At 38.8% G+C, this 23911-nt stretch overlaps 1 protein-coding gene across 1 annotated transcript in view; it reads right to left on the reverse strand.

Moving 5' to 3' along the window:
* Positions 1–459: 459 nt before the first annotated feature.
* LOC136886624 (alpha- and gamma-adaptin-binding protein p34) overlaps positions 460–23911 on the reverse strand; it is a 115365-nt gene continuing 91913 nt past the window's right edge. Inside the window, exon 6 of the mRNA XM_067159429.2 lies at positions 460–5244. Within this exon, the coding sequence (XP_067015530.1) occupies positions 5045–5244 (200 nt within the window). The 3' untranslated portion in view covers positions 460–5044. The remainder of the gene's footprint in view (positions 5245–23911) is intronic.

Raw genomic sequence — 23911 nt, forward strand, 5'->3', positions numbered from 1 at the left:
AATTAACATTTTCTCACAGTGCTTCATTCTTGTGGAATTTTCTCCTCTCCGCTGTTCATTAATCAAACTACTACATGTTATTTACAAACTAAAGACTTTGTTGATCAGAATAAGAGATAGGTATATTCTTTCCTTGACAATGCATTAGGTACAGGAAGCGAGGTTTCATAACACTCAGTGTTGCATGACCATGCGAATTGTCAGGTGTCTGCATGGTGCGCCGTAATAAAGACAGCTTTAACAATGATGAAATATTGGAACTATTGCATGCTGATAGTTTATCTGATGTGCCTAATGATTGCGAGGGTGTATTAGTGACTGTGAAGATGGGCGACTGTTAACATTGAAATATAGTAGGACCGTGATAATCTAGCATCCTCGGTGACCTGCCAATGCCAGATTATCAAGGTCATTATTAAAAAGCTGGTTTCAACAAGGGGATATAAATAAAAACTACAGTTTTACTGTACAAAAACAAATAATTGTTATTTATTAAACACAACAGAAAGTATTACAGTATAAAATAATATGTAATATTGTAAAAACAAAATTCAATTAAAAATTGAATACTGTACTGCACAGTTACATCAGTTTAAGGCTCAAAGTTTTAGCTAAGTGCAATATAAATAATTTTTGTAGACCTATTATGAAATGAAACAGTGCCATGAATTTGGAAAACCAAGAACAAATTCATTTTAATCAAATAAAAACTATTAAATACCAGGAATTTGGTACATGTTCACTCTGAATCACTCACTGGCTACAGGTCTAGCATAGATGCCTAACGATGCTGAGGGCATGGAACTTGTTGGACTGATATCTACCGCTGATGGATAGCTTGAATTTACTTCTGAACCCTCTGAAACATTGTAGGGATGTTTAATTATTTCTTGGATTGAGCTCTTTTTGGACAAAAATTATGTTGTATAATGTGGAGATTCTAACTTCAGCAACATCGTATTGTTGGCTCCTCTGCAAATTTCACAAAGGTGTTTAAGTTGGCTTGTGAAGCATCAGCCTGTGAGATGTGAGTTGTATGGGAAAAATCTATTTTGGATGCGTGCAGATTATCACAGTGCTATTGTATAATTGCAGAACTGGAAGTGGGATATTCAGATGAGTCTGTTGACGACAATAATACAAGTGAAAATTACAATGATAGAAGAGACACTGAGGTTGATTAATGAAGAAATAAGAATTAAAATAGAAACCTATAACCATTCACAGGTTTTACTAGCCAATACTCCTGCAAGTATCCCGGAGGTGGTACATTGTTTCCTTAATGACTTGCATCAGCTTCTTGTGGAACAATCAAATCTCTATTATGAACAAATGTCCAGGAGGTATAAAACCTCTATCAAGTCCCTGAAATGGAAAAATATAGATGTGATTGAAATGAAGATGTTCTCGGCTCTAATAATTTCAATGGACCAAGTTAGGAAGGACACTACAAAGGACTATTTGGGAATGAAGTTATAAGCCAAAATCGGTTGGAACGGATCTGGAATTTTTTGTATTTCAGTGATAATTTTACTTCTGATCATGATTCGTACAGACTCAACCACATAAGGCCTATTTTGGACTATTTATTAAGTTTCCATCTCTTTATAAAACTATACAGCAGTTTTCTCTTAATGAATCCATGATCAGGACCTACAACCCTGGAAAACTTACCAGATATAGTATATTAGTGTAGATGGTATGCGAGGCCAGTATGAGATATACAGAGAAACCTTGTTAGTGCATTCCTCATTAATATGTTTTCCCGCTTAACACATCGTAAATTTGAAGTTCCGATTTTCATTGTATTAAATCTATATAAAAATACTTCATTTATGGCGTCACAAATTTTCGCTATTACTGCTTAGTACGATCACAATTTTCCTAGCTCTGAAAATGTTATTTGTCATCCCTTGTGAAAGCAACATGAAAACTCTGGTAAGAGACGTCGCCACAGATGCGTGATTACGGGAAAAGGCCTTGAATTCCCCAACTTCACAGGATAAGATACATCTTCAGGAAGCAAGCCGTTGGCCTCAGTAATGTTCAGTTTTGCTTGCCGGTTAGCAGCAAGATTGATGAATAACACAGTGAGCTTGTTTATGCTTGCACTTCACATTCCATTCAGATGTTGGAAATTTATTTTGTCTTGAGTGGTACAGCGAAGTGTAGCGAAAATCTGTCGCGTGATACGGTAGCCTATCTGGATTAGGAACATAATAGTGTGAAATTGATTAGCGTGGTGCATATTTTGTGATAGCCTGGTTATGGATAAGGAAAACCATGAAGTTTACATCCTATGATCGAAAACACAAGTTGGTTGAAGTTTTGTTTGATTAAAAATGGTGGCTAAAGTCATTCCTGCAAGTCGCACATGGGCGAGTTTTACCTCCAATTCATTGTCAAAGAGTGTGACCATAGAATAATGTTTAATAACCCGCTGGTCTGAAATAAAAGGCTTCTACTAACATTGGAGGGGCCGATGACCTAGCTGTTGGGCCCCTTTAAACAACAAACATCATCATCATCACTAACATGTATTTTATAAAGAGTGTGATCTGCAATAATACTTTGATATTTTTATTGGCCCCCATGAACATGATTTCATATTTATTGTTTGGTGATTTTCACAACTCTCACTGCACTTGTTATTTTATAAGCCTCAGCGGAAAATGTTTTCATACTTTTTCTCTCGTGTTTTTTACACTTTTAAATACTTTCCTCTCATCTTTAGACATGGTAGATATAGTTTACACTACCTGCTGATACATGACGTAAAATGCCCTCATGTCGGAAAAGATCGTATTTAGTGTTTCCATATCCTTGTTGCAGAGTTTTTATTCGTATATTCAGTAGTACGTTTTCTCGTTTAATACATTCCTTTTTGTTGTCCCCCGCAGAAATGTCTTAACAATGTTTTACTGTATTTGCAACATGGATATTTATACTGTAAAAGCTAAGAGATTAGAGGAAACCATATTTTTGGTTTTAAAACCCTACCTAGACTTATGGCATCATATATATCAGGATAACTACTACAATAGTGTAGAAATTGCAGAAAATCTTCTCCAAAGGAAAATTAAGAGTATGTGGGACTATTCGGTGAATAGAGGAATTCCCCAAGTATTGAAAGCTTTATCAAAAATACTTCAGAGGTGAAAATGTGTTTCATTTTCTCCATGTTTCGAAGGACAAGAGGGAAGTTCGCATGATAAGTACAATCCATAATGGCATGACAGAGGAGGTTGTATATAGATTTGGAAAATAGCAGAGAAGCTAAAATCCATGGGGGTGGACAGGGCTGGCCAGTACTTTGCCTACTATACATTTCTCAGGAAAACAGTGAAGCAAATAAAATAATTCTTCTCATTGCTGATAAATGTGCATTTTTCAATGTCCTCAGGCTATATCAATTGCAGAATCCACGATCAAACATTAAATAAAAGAAATTCTTGAGGAGGTTGCAGATTGCTGGGTGTGAGAACAAAAGGAACATAGAGAAGCCGAAGTAGAGGATTTGATGGAAGAAGTATCAAGGCCAACCCTAGTACTCCAAGAAGGAATCCTGCTGGAAGAATGTTTGGAGATCTGAAGCTTGTAAAAATTGAAGCAATCGTTGGGTTTGAAGGAGATAGTACCTTCAGAAGCCCGGCAGAGTATACGCTGTGCACAAGAAAAGCAAGGACACAAGATACATCTGCTCGGCTTGTCAACTTCCTTTGCACAAGAGCAGCTGCTTCACACGATACCACACAAAAAGCAAGTACTACAATTACTGGTAAATGCTCTCACCAAGTTTCAATAATTTATCTCATGTGTAATTTAAAAGAAGCCGGCCTCGTGGTGTAGGGGTAGCGTGCCTGCATCTTACCCGGAGGCCTCGGGTTCAATTCCCGGCCAGGTCAGGGATTTTTACCTGGACCTGAGGGCTGGTTCGAGGTCCACTCAGCCTACATGATTAGAATTGAGGAGCTATCCGATGGTGAGATTGCGGCCCCGGTCTCGAAAGCCAAGAATAACGGTCGAGAGGATTAGTGGTGCTGAACACACGACACCTTGTAATCTGCAGGCCTTCGGACTGAGCAGTGGTCGCTTGGTAGGCCAAGGCCCTGCAACAAGGGCTGTGGTGCTGTGGGGGGGGGGTGTAATTTAAAAGTTACACGAATTTATGTTTCATCCTACTTATGCTAGGTGTGCTTCAGTTACCTGGACAACAATATGTTAAAATCCATGGAGTAGGTAAAAAACAGGAATAGGCCTATTTTGAAAATCACTAAAGTTCAAAATATGGGTGTTGAGAACATTAAAGCTAGGAGGTGAGGAACTAAATGAGGCTATACATGTTGTAGCAAATAGAGGATTGCAAAGGTATGTATTTAATTCACAGAGGTTTGCAGACTGAACGTTTAAGAATGAAGATGCATTGTATGTACTCTGTTGTAGCTATCATTTACTTGGTGAATGGTAGTAGCTGTATCAACAGTGAAAGTTGGAAAACATCTTAGAGCACATGTCTTTCCAAGTAATTCATTATTCACTGGATTATTAACTATTACAAAACAATAAAGTACATAATGCTCAACAGGAGATTTTAATTAATTTTCTGATACATGCTAATACACAATGAACAGCAATAGATTGAACATATTCCTGACATCTAGCAAAAATTCAGTATTCAACACTTACACAAGTACAAGACCGTACAACATTTACAAGATTGTACATATATAAAAAGAGCTTATAATAAAATCCTATTGTATACTCAAGGGAAACATCAGTCAACAAAGGGACAAAGTCTATTAGAATCTTCTATTCACCACTGCTTCAAACCTTCTACTCATACCTTTAAAATATACCATAAGGAAGAAGCAAGCAACTTTTCGTATCCAACCATATTTCTGAACAACAATGTATAGACCACATTACACTACACAAATAGGCCTTAAGCAGTACAAAAAGAAGGCCGAATCCAGTGTATTCTTTTTAAAATTAAAATGTAGAACCAATTTATACATCATATTTCAACAAACTAAATAAATAATATTCAGGTTTCACCTGAATCACTAAGACCAGAAAGTTCATCATCATCTCCTCCAATTGCTCTCCAAAATGCCATTACCACCTGTTCAGCACATGCCTTCCTCTGTTCACTGGGGAGTCCTTGAACTCTTTCTTTCATACTATGAAGTTGTTCAAACAGTGAAGAAAATCCCGCCACTCCCCCACTATCGCCAAGGAGCTCATCTGTAAAGAATGAGAATAAACAATGAGTCCTTGATCAGAAGTACCTCACATGTTTGAAGGGAAACTAAAGAACCAAAAAATTTGTTGAATGTTTTAGTTTTGTGGCCACTTCTGTCAAGCACATCTACAGAACTTTTCACACTTTTCTTCATGTAGTTAGTTATATTTTCAAGAGATGGTAACCAAGTGCATTCAAACTTCCATAGATGAGCCAGGATGATGTGGGATATTGATTTTTGTATGAAAGTAATATTTTCCTAACAAAAAAGCTTTGCTTTGGTTTCTAAACAAATACACTCAACCACACAAAATTTGGCTGCCAGCTAAAGTTGAAGATACTGCCACATTAGAGATCCACCAATCAGGGTAAACCTGTACAGTACTGGCCATAAAATGGAATCACATATAGTATCTGGCTTGTAGAAATCACTGACATCTAATTTCTAGATCAATGCATAATACACAAACATTAAATAGCACAGGAAATTCTTTCTAGAAAGTAAAGGAGCAGCTATCTTTCCTATAAACTTGTTAATAACATACCTCATCACTAAGTGGAGGTTATACGACCTGTTCCAAAGTGGGCTGTAGTAGCTTAGTTGGTAGAGGCAAAATTCCCTTACTTTGTTTAATTTTTCTGTATATAAATACAGTACTTACAACAGTATTTGGTCCATTAATATAGCTTAGGTAAGATGGTAAGCGTAGAGAGAAGGCATATTCTTCTTGCTAGGGGCTTTACGTCGCACCGACACAGATGGGTCTTATGGCGACGATAGAAGGCATATTATGTAATGCACAAAACATGTTAGCTCATCGGCACATAGCGCAACGTAAATGGCCTCTGGGCTGGCCAATGAATTCATATCTGAAACGGATGGATAGGCTCTTTTTTTTTTTTTTTTGCTAGTGGTTTAACGTCGCACTAACACTGTGAAAGCTTTTGGCAACACATGGGTAGAAAAGGGCTAGGGTTGGGAAGGAAGTGGCCATGGCCTTGATTAAGGTACAGTCCCAGCATTTGCCTGGTGTGAAAATGGGAAACCATGGAAAACCACCTTCAGGGCTGCTGATGTTGGTATTTGAACTCACCAGCTCCTGAATGCAAGTTCACAGCTATGCGACCCTAACTGCACAGCCAACTTGCTCAGAGGGATGATAGTGTCAGATATTATAGCTCTAAATTGAAGTTTAAATTCCAATCTCTAATTTTTGTGTGTGTGTGATCATTTTTATTATGTCTGGCATTAGTAGACATCACATCATGCCGAGGGGGAGGTGGCTAACTGACTTCTAGTTGAATAAAAATCTCTCACCATGGTGAGTTAACGACTGCTGATGATATTTTTGCAGCATCAGAACACATATTTTTTCATACAGAATATGAACGACCCCCAAAATAATCTAGTAACTTGTATAAAGGCTTCGATTAAAACTTCAGGTGTGTGAGGAACGGAAGTCGTGAGACTAGCAATACACTGCTCACTCTGGGTAACCTCCTCCCAAGGGCTATATCCTGTAGGTCATTTTGGGATCTTAGGATGGGGTCAGGCCAATTCTCCCTCATGACACACTGTCTCAGCCCACGTTTTTGACTGGGCTGAAATACAAGGCGCAATGAGACCAGTCTATAAGACTGGTTTTGTGTTGTTTGGCGAACCGTCTCTGGACCATCATTGATGTGTGTCTGTTGAAAGTGAATTTACTCCCTCAGGAAACAGTTGCTACTGCATTGATGGGACCATAGCATCACTCATATTAAGAAAATACAGTAGAAGTCCGTAATAGCGAGAATTCACAACAGCGAAAAATGTACTCGCTATAACGGATTGTCGTTATATCCGATTTTTGTATAAAAGTCGGAAAACCCTTCATGTACTTTAAAATCGGTATGAAACGGCAATCAGTTTGTTCAAAACATGCGTTTCCGTAGATGATATCCACACTACGGCTTGTTTGTTATTTTTCGTAATCCGATACTACGTGAAAGTGTATGTTTCATTTCATTCTGAAAAAAATATAGTACCGTATATCTCCGAATCCAAGATGAATCCCCCTTTTCCTTTAAAAAAATTAAATCAGGCTCAAAAAGAAGTTTATAAAATCATATGAATGCCTTGTCTTACTGTAAGCCTACGCATTTTTATACTATTTTTAGACGCCGAACACTGACTTTCGTCACGCCGTATTTCTTTATTTTTGGCGGCTGCACAATTATTTCCGCGGGTTTAAGGACCATTAACTCAACATTGGCATCATAATACCGAAGAGAACTCGTTGAAAATTTTCCGGCAATACCTATTCCATGCGTCTCTACAGGAAATTATTCTTGCTGTCTATAAAACTGTTACTTTTACGCAGCATCAGATATAACCGGCTGCCGCTACACGCACGTCTCGCTTGTCGGGTTCGGCCAAATTCAGCGGCTAGCGATGTATTGGCCTAATCGCGAACGTTGAAAGTCAACGATTTTATTGCGCCACGGTATGGCTATTCCGCCCTTGCGTTTTTCGTGCACGTACCTCACAGTTTCATCTTCGACTTCTTTAAAGCGTGCTTGTTGCGGACCACTGAATGTATTTTTTGTACAGTACGCATTTTTTTTTTTTTTAGCTCTTTGTCTTCACGCTAACGCCAAATATTGGCTTTAGTTAGGCCTATGCCGTATTTACTTGCGGCTGCACAATTATTCTACATTATCGTGTGTTTAATAGACATTAACTTATAATTGGCATCATAATATCAACTAGAACCCGTTGAAAATTGTCGGCAATACCTTTTCCACGTATCTTTACAATACGACTATCCATCACGAAAATATTCCTGCTGTCTATAAACCTTAATTTCACTAAGCGTCAAGTACAATAGACGCGTTATGACTGCCACTGAGTAGCCATGGCTTTTCTAAGAATTCGAAGGGTCGCACGCTTTGATGCCATTCTGCAGATTTGAGAAACACACAGGCTCTGTACAACCGGTTGTCGCGGCTAGCGATGTGTAGTAAAGAGGCGGTCGTTTATTGTCAACGAGTTCTGTGCGCGTGTGAAAGGAAGCAGCGTGGTTACCGCGGTAGTTGCCAGTGGTATCCATTAACTTACTGTCAGGCCGCGAATGTAACAACCCTTGAGTTTTCGCATGAGATTCTGAGAAAAAAAGTCTTTGATTCGGAGAAATACGGTATCACTCCAGAGACTTCTGTGGCAAACACCTCAGCTTTCTTCTTCAAACAGCGTCACCTAACTTAACCGTATATGTAGTATATCATGAAAACATATTTGAAACGCATGTAGAGAAATAACCTCCTCGCGAAAAATTTACATGTAAATATACGTAACTAGACGCGAGAAGATATGAAATATCCTCTGAAATCAGTGACGTACTCTGCCATATCTTGAGGTGTATCACATTATTACTTAATTTCCGTATATAACATTAAAATTAAGATATCGTTTACTTCAGTCTTTATTTTTAACGAGTTAACAACTGCTATCGGCCACGTTATTTACGCATTTATTACGAAAACGTGTTTTCCTCTTTCATTTCGAATTTTCTTTAGAGAACAGCAGTCAATGGGTAATTACTAATAAACTCCAACATCGCCTTTGAATGTCAACGAGAGAGCTCGCAAATGCATAAAGTGAGAAAACTATACCGTACCGAAGATGATCGATAGCCTTTTGTTGCAAACGTTTCAGTTTTCTTATTCAAACAGCGTCACGTATCCTAACTTAACCGTACTATACGTATGATGAAAACACACTTCAAACGCCAGTAGGGAAATTATACCTTTCTCGCTATAAATTTTCATAATAGCCTTTCCGTAATTTAACCAGACGCGACAAAATATAAACTAACCTCTGAAATCAATTAAGCACTCTGCCATATCTCAAGGTGTATCCCATTCTTACTTAATTGCAGTATTTAGCCTCAAAATTAAGCAGCGGTTTAGTCAGCCTTATATTTAACGAGTTAACAACCGTTATCGGACACGTTATTTACTCATTTATTACGAAAATGTTCTTTCATTTCGAATTTTCTTTACGGAACAACTGTCGACGGATATTACTAATCGACTCCGACATCGCCTTCGAATGTCGACGAGAGAAATCGCTGGTGCACATAGCGAAGAAACGATGCCGAAGGTAATCGATCGCAAGCAATATCATCGCTAGGGTGCATAAATATCGGTAACGGAAAAAATCGCGCGCGCTTAATAGCTCGTAATAACGGATGCGCCAGTGAGAGGGTTCTCGCTGTAACCGAAGGACGATACACAGTTTAATATAGGAATTTTGAAGGGACAGAAAAATGTCATCGCTATAACGGAGTTCTCGTTATATGCCGTACCCGCTATAGCGGACTTCTACTGTATTGGGCTTCATCTAGCCAACCTTGTAGCCTGTGAAGCATCCCAAGTCCATGGAAGGACATCCACACCCATATTGGTAAAGACACACGACCACTACAGAAGACCTGACATACTGGGGCTTGTATCGAGCACCTAATGTTCTATACACTTGTACTGGACCATCGTTCGCCAACTAAAAGATTTGTCTGAGAAAATAACATTTCCTAGTTGCAATCAATATTTTCCTCAGTAAATGCTAGGCAGTAGAGCTGATGTTCGTCAGAGAACTTCGGCTTAATGGCTGTGCTTCTACTCCATAAGCCATCAATACAACAAAGTTGTCGCCAGACAGTATCCATGGATCCATGAAACCCAGTATTGTGCTTTAATTGCACCACATTCAGAAATGGATTCTGACGTGATGCATTCACCAGCTCATTATCCTGGGCTGGTGTTGAAACATAACACAATCCATTACTGACACATCTACTGGAATTTCCTATTTTGCAATGCTGTCCTAACAGGAACCCTGTAGCACTCCCCTGCCCCAGACGCTGTTATTTGAGCCTCCTCTAAAAGTGCTATAACTCACTCACAGACAGAATGTTGGCGGTGAGGCATTGTGTTAGAATGATATCTGTGGCAGGCTCAATATCGGATCAATACCCTTTCATTATGCTCGTGAATATTCAAGTTAGTTCGCACTAGTAGCGAGATTCACTACACCCCAGCAACCCACAATTACTTACAGTCGTGCATGGTTTCATGGATAAGATTCTCACTTGCTGTTCCACCCATCCATGTTTGAATCCCAAGCTGGACCTGTTTAAAAAATTAAATTAAAGCTTGCCCATTTCGTAGTGCAAAATTTTTAGGTACTGCTGTACTCATCCTGAACCACCATTTTCTGCAATGGCCAAATTTTGTGCATTTGAGTGAAACAGTTCAACTATCATATGTTTTTCAGCTTCATCTAATCGCACATGAAAGAGAATTAGGGTCCAGAGATGGTTTGCCAAACAGGACGAAAGCAATCTTATAGATTAGCTTCCTTGTGGATCTCGGCCCAATTGAAAATGTGTGGGCTAAGACAAAGCGCATGACTAAACAAAACTCTAGACCCTGCCCCAAGATTTCAAGATGACCTTTGGATTGATGTTTTGGGCGAGATTGCTGAGAGCAAGCAGTGTCAAAATGTGAAAATATATTGTATGTTCTGGCTACTGTAAAAATATATCAGCAGTTGTTGACTCACTATAGTGAGATATTCTTATTACATTAGAGGTCAGTTACCCAACTCCTCCACGGCTTCGTGTGACAGCTAGTACGGTAATGCCAAACACACAAAAAAGGTAAAGAGTGGGATTTGAAACTCAATTTAATACTGCAGTATCAATCTGTTCAACAAACTTGAGCTATTAATTCCCTGGCCAGCCTACAGATAAATCGAGATACAGTGAAACCTGTACGCAATGAAATCTCCTGGTATAAAGTTTCTTTTCCGCTATGCACAGGTTTCCATTGGTAACAAGTAAATATGATATAAGGTACATTGTACATTGTTTACTGGAGTTCTGCACAGCAGTCTGAGATATTTTGTAGTCACTTTACTGCATTGCGGACCTCTTACATAAACACCAGGCTACTGTATACTGTAACACTGTCTACTTTATTAAGTGTTACACAAGAGAGACATTGCACTAAATTTCCTTTTCACTGCTTTTCATGTTCTCAAGGAATTTAAATTTCCTACAACAATTAAAATTCGATAAATATACAAGAACTGATTTTTGGAGATTACTTGTAGGGTTGTCAACATTATTTCTTTCCTTAAAGATTCAAAGAAAAAAAAAAAAAAAAGAAAAAAAAAAAAAGGCTGGGCTGAGTAGCTTGGGCAGTAGAGCACTAGCATTCTGACTCCAAACTGGCAAGTTCGATCCTGGATCAGTCCGGATGCCAGTCTCATGTTGCTACATTTACAAAACTGTAAAAGAACTCCTTTGGGACAAAATTCTGGCACCTCGGCATCTCCAAAAATTGCAAAAGGATACAGTTAGTGGGACGTATAAACAATAACGTTATTATAAATTCAAAAATTAGTAAACATTTCAACACACATAATGAATGAAAAAACACCCTGTAACTTTATGAAATAGTACCTTTGCACTCAAGACTTTACCTACCTATATATCACACATTCTAACCTACTTACACCCAGGGGCGTTTCTATCTCAAGGGCACGTCACGTGTCCTTCATTAAAGGTTGCTAATGTTATGGAAATAACTGTCATGTCACTTGTTTCTAATAGTTCCTTCTTTTTAAAAATTGGCACCAATTTTCACTTGATTTCGCGATTTGTACTCCTTCACAAACTTGGCAACATGGTAATGGGCCCACAGACCGATGTGGACTTAATGATGCATTTTTTTAAAACGTCATCTCGTACTTTCAGCTGAGGGAGGTGATGGGGGGCAATGACCAATTTCACTGGTCTGAGCCACAATAAAACTGTGGTTTCTCACTGTAACTCTATTATATCCCTGCTATATATCCTTCTATATTCTATCCTTAGTTACTTCTGCAATCACTAGATGGTAGGTAGTTTTTCACTCTAGTGCAAGAAGTTGCTAGATGGTGATTTTCTCTTCAAGAAGCAGAAGATGGAGTAGAAGTAAATAATAGGCTGATCAACAATCTGAGGTACGCAGATGACATTGTTATCTTCGCTGACAGTACTGAAGGTCTTCAGCGTCTGGTAGACAGAACTGTAGCAGAAAGGGAGAAACCTGGTCTCAAAATGAAGACCGACAAAACCAAGGTGATGGCCATTTCCAGAACTCGTAACATGCACATTCTTATGACTATTTATGGGGAACCAGTTGAATAAGTGCAGAAGTTTAAGTACCTTGGCAACTGGATTACTGAGGACTTAGACCCGGATTTAGAGATCCGTGTACGAATAGCTTTCTTTAAAATGAGGAATCTACTGTGTGACAGAAGCATCATCTTGGAGACATGTTATGACTTCGTCAGATGCTATGTACATTCAGTGCTTCTGTATGGTGCTGAAACATGGACTCTGAAATGTAACACCATTAAGAGAATAAATGCCTTCAAGATGTAGGTGTTCCAAAGGAGGTTAGGGATCTCGTGGAGGGACCAAGTCTCCAATGCTGCCATACTCAAACATATGAGCTTGCAATCCATAACAAGTTTGCCGAGAAATTTTACACTCTTCGTAAGTAACTGAATGAAGGAGAAATCACAATAACCTTTGACTGCCATAAAAACCTAATATTTCCCAAGCTTCCTTACCAGCATTAGAGACACAGCAATTCTTGAAACCATCTACAATCACTTGAGATCTGACACCAAGCGGCGAGAATCTACTCCTCAAATAACACTGCTGATGGCTTCTTTAGCTTTTCTGTAGTAGTCAAGGTATGAACCCCAACCAGAGAACAGTGTACTGCTCCTTTGAATGGCTTATTTTCCACCACATCCAGCACTTGCAGTTGTGATATCATGCCTCTTGGGATAACAACAAGGTCTGTATTTTATTACCGGGTGAGTTGGTCGTGCGTGTAGAGGCGCGCAGCTGTGAGCTTGGATCCGGGAGATAGTGGGTTCGAATCCCACTGTCGGCAGCCCTAAAGATGGTTTTCCGTGGTCCATTTTCACACCAGGCAAATGCTGGGGCTGTACTTTCATTAAGGCCATGGCCGCTTCCTTCCAACTCCTAGGCCTTTCCTATCCCATCGTCGCCATAAGACCTATCTGTGGCGGTGCGACGTAAAGCCCGTAGCAAAAAATAAATAAATAAATAAATAAATTTGTCAACTAGCTGTAGTACCCGTCTTTAACAGGACCTTCATATAGCATGTGCAAAGTTATCCAAACTTATCCAAATCCCCAGCTATTTTCCAGAAATATTCAGACATGCTGTTTTACTTGGGTCACAGCAGTCCTATCTACGAGGGCTATTTTTTTTTCAAGGTCCGATAGGTCACGACAATCAAACGCCTGCGAATATATGATGAACCGCTGCGCAGATGTGTTGCGCAACGTCCCTGAAATGACTGTTAAGCGCCTCACCTCAGTCCCGTCAGTAGTGAACATGCAGCGCGCTCGTAAACATGGCTACAACGATCGCTTCGCCCGCCAAGTGTGAAGTGCGCGGTGTAATTCGATTTCTTCAGGCTGAGGGGTGCAATGCAGCCGAAATTCATCACCGAATACGTCGTGTGTATGGTGAAACGTGCATGAGCGACAGCAAAGTGCGACAATGGTGCAGGAACTTTACAGCAGGGCGTACAGACGTCCATGATGCAGGCGGCCAGGGAAGGAAGCGTGTGGCAACCGATGATCTTGTTCAGCGTGTGGATCAGGCAATTCGAGAAAATCGTCGGTTCACAATTTCTGTGTTGAGTGCTTCGTTTCCTGAAATTTCCAGGTCAGCTCTCTACACAATTGTGAGTGAGACACTTCAGTACCGCAAACTTTGTGCGAGATGGGTTCCGAAGATGCTGTCTGACCGTCACAAAACACAGCGAATGGGCACCGCTTTAGCGTTTCTCCAGCGCTACCATGATGGACCTACCGGGCGAGTTGGCCGTGCGTGTAGAGGGGCGCGGCTGTGAGCTTGCATCCGGGAGATAGTAGGTTCGAATCCCACTATCGGCAGCCCTGAAAATGGTTTTCCGTGGTTTCCCATTTTCACACCAGGCAAATGCTGGGGCTGTACCTTAATTAAGGCCACGGCTGCTTCATTCCAACTCCTAGGCCTTTCCTATCCCATCGTCGCCATAAGACCTATCTGTGTCGGTGCGACGTAAAGCCCACAGGAAAAAAAAATGATGAAGGACCGGATTTTTTGAACAAAATTGTCACAGGGGACGAGACATGGGTTCATTTTGAAACGGAAGAAACAAAAGAGCAATCCAAACGGTGGATGCATTCGCACTCCCCGAGTAAGCCAAAGAAATTCAAGCGAACATTCTCCAACAGAAAGTGTATGGCTACTGTGTTCTGGGACCGGAAAGGAGTTCTGTTGGTGGAATTCATGGAACGTGGTTCCACCATCACTGCAGCCGCATACTGTGCGACTATTCAACGTCTACGACGGGCAATTCAGAATAAGCAGAGAGGGATGTTGTCATCAGGCACTGTCCTCCTCCATGATAATGCTCGGCCGCACACTGCAGCTGCCACCATGAACCTCCTGCAGCGTTTCCAGTGGGACGTTTTCAATCACCCAGCATACAGTCTGGACCTGGCTCCATCAGATTTTCACTTCTTTGCTCACATGAAACGCTGGCTAGGAGGACAGCGTTTTGACACCGACGAAGCGCTGCAGACCGGCGTACAAAGATGGTTACAGGCGCAGACGTTCTATCAAGAGGGCATTGACAAGTTGGTACCACGCTACGACAAATGTCTCAATCTGCGAGGCGACTATGTTGAAAAATAGCTGTGATGTATCAGTAAGTGTTACTAATAGAAAAGTGTCAAATTTGTACTGCTGTTTCATTTCGTGACCAATCGGACCTTGAAAAAAAAATAGCCCTCGTATCAGAGATGAGTGTGGCAGCAGAAGAGACAAATCACGATAGTCCATGTAATGTTATTTTTGATTAGTTTTATGAGCTTTCAATATTGTAGAACTTTACATGTAGTTTTCTTCCACCTGTAAAGGGAGTCCTTCCTTCTTTCCTGACTCTCTCTTGTCTTATTCTTCAAGCGATCATTTCTTTACGATTTTTCTCATATTTTATAATCATCTTCACAATTGTCCTTGTCGATATGGACCGATGACCACACGGTTTTACACCTAAGACAATTGTGACAAAAACTATTGCCAGTTAAAACAATTGAATAATATTTCCATGTTAGCAATTCTCAGCACTGATATAGACTAAGCAATAATTCTATTATCATTGTAAAACAGTATAAGATATAAATACAAAGTATGTTACAAGTGTTATTTTTAATATCCACCTTTTCAATATAAAGAGATCTAGTAAATTAAGAATTAAATCTTATCACAAAAAGTTACAAGGGACATGTTTCACCCATATTAAGAGCATCATCAGCCTCAAACTCAAACCTGTAAAGTGAGTAATCAGGATCCTGATTGTTCTTAAAAATCGTAAAACGAGGATATCAATGTGGGTGTTTGTCTAACGTAAAATGATTAGAATGCCCTTGGTTAAAATCGTTGTATCAAGCTGCATGTCACAAGTTCACAAGATTACACTTTCCGGAGCGCTGAGTCAATGCGCCCAAAACCTGTTGAGGGTAGAGCAATAGACAGCTCAATCTTTATAATGAAATAGAAATGTGTTTCCTTGAATACTCCTATTGGAAGATAAGAAAAAGTAAAACTGATAAAACTATTAAAGACGTTAATTTCGTATGTTAACATAAGACAACAGTCTTAAGTAGCTGTTCAGCTGTCTGTAGTCTTATTTAACTGGCTTGAAGGAGTGAAAGAAGAATGTGTTATGATAAGATAAAAATCTTCTTAAGTAGTTGTGGAAACTGTATTCTCTGTAACTTTTGTTATGCAGTACTTTTTGATAGGAGCAATAACATAAAAAATTACATTTTAGGCACCTTCCCCTAAACTACCATTTTTTCCAGGGTGAATAAAAATATTTATAACCCAGACTGTAGTGCTTTATTCCCTGACTACCAATTTTCATTAAATTCTGTTCACCCATTTTCTTGTGGTTTGGCGTTGATATGGACTTTGCAACAAAAATAGAAATTAATGAATATCTCTGTTATTATAACCAATACAGTAAAAATGTTTAAGACAATAATGATCAGAAATTTAATTCTAAATAACTCCAGTAATGTAATAATTATCGATAGGATCAGTAATAACATAGATATTAGAGATTTAAATTTTAGGCTTTCCCCTAAACAACCATTTCATTCAGGAAGAATACAGTAAAACCTTGATTATCCGTCCCTCGACTAACCGTTCTGCGGATTATCCGCTGCCAAAAAAAATTCTTGATTTAAAAAAAAATCAATTTACAGTCGCTCCAAAAATGAATGAGCGTACTCAACATCAACAATGTTATTGGTTTTACATCCCACTAACCACTTTGACGGTTTTCGGAGACGAGGTGCCGAAATTTTGTCTTGCAGGAGTTCTTTTACATGCCAGCAAATCTATCGACACGAGGCTGACGTATTTGAGCACCTTCCAATACCACTGGACTGAGCTAGGATTGAAACTGCCAAGTTGGGGTCACAAGGCCATTGCCACAACCGTCTGAGCCACTCAGTCTGTCTCTTGATGTCAAGGTATCTTGATGCAGTATTCTGTTTTGGAACACCTTTACAATGACTCTCTGACTTCTGAGTCCATGATCATAACGTACAGTAACTACTGTATGTACACGTGCAGAGACCGGCAATCGGCATAAAGACATGACTTCATAAATTTTTTTACTACGTAATTTTATGTTGTGTAAAATGATTTAACTTTTAACTGTTACGAAAGAAGAGGGATGCTGTACAAATTCAACAGTCACAAACTTTATTATCCATTCCATTCTTGACAATTAATGTGCTGTAATGTGCCTATCCCAGCCCACGGAGCATAGAGCACGGTATGCTGGTCATTTCTACTTCAGAATGATACCTACAACTTTCTTGGTAGCGTGTAACATCTTCGAGTACCGTACGTAGATCTGGCATATCGTTCTTTGTCAAGGTTAAATATTTTCATCACAGGCTACTGCATCATAAATATTTCACAATGCACAGGAATCGGAAACCAGCCTAGCGGTGCGTCATAGTCAACCTCAGGTATTAGTAGACAGGTAGACTACATTCTGTATTGTAGTGCAAAGTAAGGAAATGTGAGAGTGACTGATAAAGTTGACCATTTATTTTCCGTTCTAACAACCAAGAAATGTTGAGATTAAAATCTGCAGTAAAAAGAAAATGTGTAGTTTTAACCATACAAAATAAAGTGAATATAATCTAACGGTTAATGAAAGGGGAACTAGTGTCAAATTTAGCATCAGAGTTTGGTGTGGGTGTGACAACAGTGCAGGATCTAATGAAGAATAAAGACAAAGTGTTGCAGTTTACAACGAGTTCTGACAGTTCGCATGGACTCGCTAAAAGAAAAACAATGAAAGCATCATCTTTAGAAGAACTGGATGCTGCGTTATTCATGTGGTTTCAGCAAAAGAGAGGCGAAGGTGTACCTATTAGTGGTCCTATAACAACAAGGGAAGCACAAATTTTTCACGAAAAGATGGGGCTCTCAGGGTCCTCACCAGCGTCCAACTAAGTGGTGACAGCAGTGCAGCGGAAAACTTTAGATACGAGTTTAAGTGCATAATTGAGTGATACAATTATGTTCCAAGTTAAGTGTACAATGCTGATGAAACTGGACTTCACTGGAAGTGCTTACCCAGTAAAACACTAGCAGCTGCGGAAGAGAAATCAGCTCCTGGTCACAAATCTAGTAAAGAGCATGTTACCATCTTGTGCTGTGCGAATGCTAGTGGTGACCATAAATTGAAATTAGCTGTTGTTGGTAAAGCAAAAAATCCGCGTTCTTTCAAAGGAAAAGTGATGAAATATTTCTCATTAGATTATTGTCATAACAAATCTGCAGGGATGACTCGTGATATTTTCAGGACTTGGTTCCATAATAAGTTCGTTTCGCGGGTTCGAGATTTCTTGGCGTCCAAAGGCCGCCCTTTTTCTAGATAATGCACCTTCTCACCCTGTTGATACAGAGTTGAAATCAGCAGATGGAAACATTTTTGTTTCCTATTTACCATAATGTAACTTCATTAATTCAGCCGATGGACCAAGGCGTTGCAACCTTTAAGACAGATTATAAGCGGGAATTGCTAGGTCTCTTGCTTCCCGAAGAAACGTCAATGGTTGATTTCTGGAAAAAACTTGATCTTAAAGAACCGCTTTATCTTGCCCAGAAATCATGGGATCTAGTAACCGCTCAGAACATCACTCGATCGTGGAGAAAATTGTATGTTGATGTTAAAGAGCTCACTGACGATTTTCATGGGTTCACTGGTGAAGGGGAAAATGAGGGATTGATGATCAAAGATATCCTGAAGACTATTGAAAATAACATTCATTTTGGAGAAGTGGATGAAAGTAACATTGAGGAGCGGCTTCATACTGACGATGTATTGCCTGGATATCACATTTTAACGGATGACGAAATTATAAATAAAAGCGCGAACAGGAACTCAGCAGTCAGCTGTGAAGTGACGAGTGAAAGTGAGAGGGATGGGGAAGAAGACTGTGTCACAATCGCGTACCGCTTCAGACCGCACTGGAGTCAGCTGAAACATTAATGGAATTCTTGGAGCAAGAGGACGATACGGATTTTTCAGACATTCTTGTAATTAGAAAGCTCAGAATGGACATAAAGAAGATAATAAGTTGTAGGAGAGTGAAAAAAAAAAAAAAGTAACAGATTTTTTTAAAGCAGCTTAAATGACACCAGGTAAATTCATTATTTATGATCTGCTGGTAATTTAGGCGAATATTTAGTATGTATTCTTGTAGTTTTGAGTACATTTTGGATTTGAAGAGGGTTTAATGCACTGCATTTTAAGGTTATACGGTATGTATTTTTATCCAGTTATTTTTATTAATAATCAAAGTTTTACTGCACTATTATTTATAGCCTAGATTGTAGTGCCTCATTCTCCAATGTTAGATACCAGTTTTCATTACATACTCTTCAGCCATTCTCTCATGATGCGCGCGCGCACAGAGAGAGAGAGAGAGATATGAGACATTAAAAAGTACATTCCCTTGTTACTGTGGGCACGGCCAATACAGAAATACCATTCTTTTTTAAATTCTGAGGAATGTACAGATAAAACTATTATATATCAGGTGGTCCACCAGCACCTTGCGATCCAGTTTCATGCATCTCTTCACATTTACTACAATTCTGAAAGACATCAGTCCCTCTTCCTAAACCAGGATAATATTACGAGATGTGTTTACAGGCTAGACAACAGCAGGAATCATGAGCGTCACTCTTAATTCAATATGGGTACCTCGGATGAACCCGTAAAATGAGTACAGATACACAAAACACGTACTTTAAAAACAGGAGTTGGACGCACAGACTAGGAGCACGGTACTGTATAGGCTGGGAAGTGGGCACAGTAGGTCAAGTGTCGCAGTAGCTCACATGGCACCCCGTAAAAGACTGCATGTATTGTTGCATTGAGAATGGTGTTGGGTTGGATGAGGAAATGATTGTCTGTGGCCAGTTAGCTACGACGTACATGTTTCAAGCTTCGTAGACCACAGATAGGGCAAAGTATGCCCCATTGGAACAATAACAACATACAATGGCAGATAAATATGTAGCTGCGCGAACTCCCTTCCTTCGAAGCAATTCACAACACAAAGTTTATTCACTGCCTCGAGATGTATTCCAGCGACAGTACGACATTTACGCAAATAGTCCCGCATATTTAAAAAAAAATTGAGGTACGAAATTGGGGTGCAGGTTTTATTTGCGTCACCAACAACACGCTCCCGGCTCACCTATTTTCGATGTTGAGTGTACAGTTATGCTCTGTGTAACTGCATATGGAAGAAACTGTCCCCATATGTCATATTTAAATGGAAAATAATTCAGACTTTTAATTCTAAACTGCCTTTATATTTAAAAAGGAAACAGTATTTTACAGAGTAATTTAAATTCAAAATGTCTCCACGTCACGACAGAACGCGTCTTCCGGAATGTGCAGCGGTTGCTTTTCGCACTTTCACTCATTTGGTTGCGTCTGTAGTGTGCCTCATAGTTGAAGTTCGAGTGAAATCTTAATTCTTTTGTATTCAGCATTTTAAGGAACACCAAAATATCACATAGCAGGCAGGGTGCAGAGAAGCAAAATCCGCAGAAACTGGCGATGCCAGCAGTTGGCGAAAAAGCACGGCTCATAATTATAATCCATTTGTACACAACAAACAATATTGTCGATGTGGAAATTTTATAATGTCCAATAACGGGCCATTTGTATTGGTATTTCAAATTTACTCATTCGGGACAAATATTTCAGGTTCCCTTTGGGAATCAACATCTATACCATTTTAAACAGTTCAAGCAAGAAAACAAACTGGTATCATGAAATAGAGGAAGACTTAAGGCAGGTGGGGATCAACAGGAAAAGGATAGGAGACAGAAAAGAGTTCAGAAACCAAATTAGACATACAAAATTTATAGTAAATGAGAAGACAGGAACATTGTGGACAGAACAAAGGAAACAGGAGCACAGCCAAAGGATGAACAGATTTTGGGAAGAGAAGAGGAAGAAGGAAAAGAAGTGAAAATTGTGTCATCATGAGATATTTGAGTTCAAACACTGTCGATAAGGGCAAAAATGATATGAACGAATGAAATGCACCTTGTTGGATACATTTTGGAAATAGTTTCTTTCATGGCATTTGAAAGGTTTAAACTGTGCATCACGGTGATTGCATGCATTAATGGGTCTTAGAATACTTGTTACGTGGCAAGGGTTGGCATTACGAGACATCTTGAGAAGTGCCATGGCGGGAAATCTTACAACATGATGACCGCTAGGGTACATGTTAGTCGTAAGGATATTGTGATTTATGGTGATATGGTTAATTATTCAGAGAATAATAATAAACTTCCGCTCAACAACTTATATTATGTAAAGTAATGACTCGATAATTGTTTTCTTTCCCTGAGATTATGAGTGCATTCTTCGATGTATCCCTCACTGATGGTGGTGGTGATTGTTTCTTCGATTTTTTTATTCATCCTATTTTGGTCATTCATCACAGGTCATGGTGGTTCATTGCTATTATCTGCAAATAACGCGAGGGTCTTCAACCTAATTCTAAAGGGAGACATAATAAAATAATAATAATAATAATAATAATAATAATAATAATAATAATAATAATAATAATAATAATAATAATAATAATAATAATAATAATAACCTTGATACTATGATAAAATATGCTGATAAATAATTGGAGGAGATAGTGTAATTGTGTGACAGCTTATCCATGATATTTTTATGTGGTTTATTGTCAAATGGAATTTTAGTTTACGTTGGTTGCGCGTTTCGCTACGTGATACTCTATCTATCCACAGTGTATTAGTAAGTGAATAATCTTTTAAAATTGTCAATAAAAGAATACAGTCGAACGTAATCTATGAAGGAGAGGAAACTTGCCAAAGAATTACCAAGTTAAATATTAGTAAAGAATTTCCAAGTTAAATATTAATAAATTTCCAAATTAATGTTAATAAATTTCCCATTCAAATGTTAACAAATTTTCCAATGAAATTGTAAAGAATTTTCCATATAATGTTGAGAGGATTTTCTTATGATAATATTCATAGATTTTCCAAGTATTTTGAAAGCGGATTTTCTGAGTATTGGGAAAGTATTTGAGAAATAAAAATATTACTGAATTCTCCAAAACAAGATAAAGAAAATTTCTAGTAAAAAAAAAAATTTCCAAAAAAAGGACGTGGTAATTTAATGAGAATTAACTGATGGGGATTTACCCAGAACTTATATGAAGGGGTAGTAAAATTTGTAAAAATTTATCCCACAAGAGAATCTTGTATGATTTAATGATCTAATGTAGCACTATTGGTCATAACGACATTGTCGCTAACATTATGATTGGTCCAATGTTACAGTTCTATAAATCGAGGATTTGACCTGAAGCATGATTTCGGACGGTGTTTAAATGAAGACGGGTTGAATCAAATGGAACCCATGAGCATGCTGTGTACATATATTCATGTTACAAATCAGAAGCAGTCGATCTGAGTTATATTTATGTAAATAGTTTTTTTTCCTTTTCTCATATGCATTGTCCAGACTGTTATTTATTTAATAAATGTCATTGTTATTTTGTTCCGAATTTTTTTTTCATGTTATGTCACCTATCCAGTCACCTATAGCCCTGCAAATAAAAATAATTCAGAAGGTCTGTCCCGAGACAGTAAAGTTGGCCCTGCGAACGTTCCACCCTTTGGGACTCTCGCTCTGCCCACTGAGCGACCCCAGAAAAGGGGACAATATATCACAATGTTTTAAGGCCATTGGATACTTTCCGTACAAGTACAAAGCATCCAAAATGCGTACAGTACAGTAATCCAATGAATAAAGCACTTGAACAGGGGAGCCAACATTGATTTCTCCTCGCCTTTGAATAATTCTTTTTCTTTCGTTGCATGAGGTTATGTTTACCACTAAATTATCCAAGAGCATTATTTGAATACTGTAAATGCACCTTGTTGGATACATTTTGGAAATAGTTTTTCCGACTTCTGTGTTCCAAACATTTAGAATTAACGAGGTTTACCGTTTCGCAAAACTAACATCTGAATGCGCCAGTGTGTCTTTTTTTGAAGTTTTTACATTGCATCAAAAAGAATTATCCACCACCAGTCGTGTTACTATCCGAGTAAAAAGAGACCGCGTGTGAGAAGTGTTTTAGACGTGGAGTGTGACGAATTTGTAAGTAATATAGGAGAGAATTTTAGTGATGCAAGAGGCAACGAATCTTCCGATCTACATTTAATCGAGCCTATTGCAATTTCAGATTAATGAAACACCTATCGCATATGTAGACCTAGCTAATTTTCATGGTAAATATATTTCATAGCAGTGATAATGTATTTTTATCATCTCAGGCATTGGCACTATAACTATAAATTTACATGTTCATATTTGCGTAAAGACCACGTGGACCTCGTGGAGTGATATTAAATGTTTGTTTATACCTATGTTACTCTTTCGATGGAAGGAATTTTAATTTCTTCCATTAAAAAAAAAAAAAAAAAAAAAAAAAAAAAAAAAAGAGAGAGCTTTCCTAAAATTAGGTTACGGGGATTATTTGCGTAAATATGGTATGTGGATATGTTACTTATCTATGGAGAAGCTAAACATAATGCATACCAGGCACAACGCTGTACCTAGAACACTATCCGGATAGACGACAACCGAAGGGCATGACATTTCGGAGTGTGGAAAGATGCCTGCGGGATACTGCATCTATGGGAAGGACACGGCCTGTTCGAGATCATCCCATCACGTCTGCTGACGCTATCCGGCTACCCTCATACTAGCACATGGGCCACTGCATAGGAGATGAACATCAGCCGAGTGTCTGTTATGCGGATATTGCATACCCACCAGTTTCACCCGTACCATCTGCCCTTACACCAGGAGCTCCATGGTCATGATTTTGATGCCCGGGTGGCGCTCTATAAATGGATCCTACAGCAT

The sequence above is a fragment of the Anabrus simplex genome, chromosome 1 (assembly GCF_040414725.1).
Source record: "Anabrus simplex isolate iqAnaSimp1 chromosome 1, ASM4041472v1, whole genome shotgun sequence".
Classification (NCBI taxonomy): Eukaryota; Metazoa; Arthropoda; class Insecta; order Orthoptera; family Tettigoniidae; genus Anabrus; species Anabrus simplex.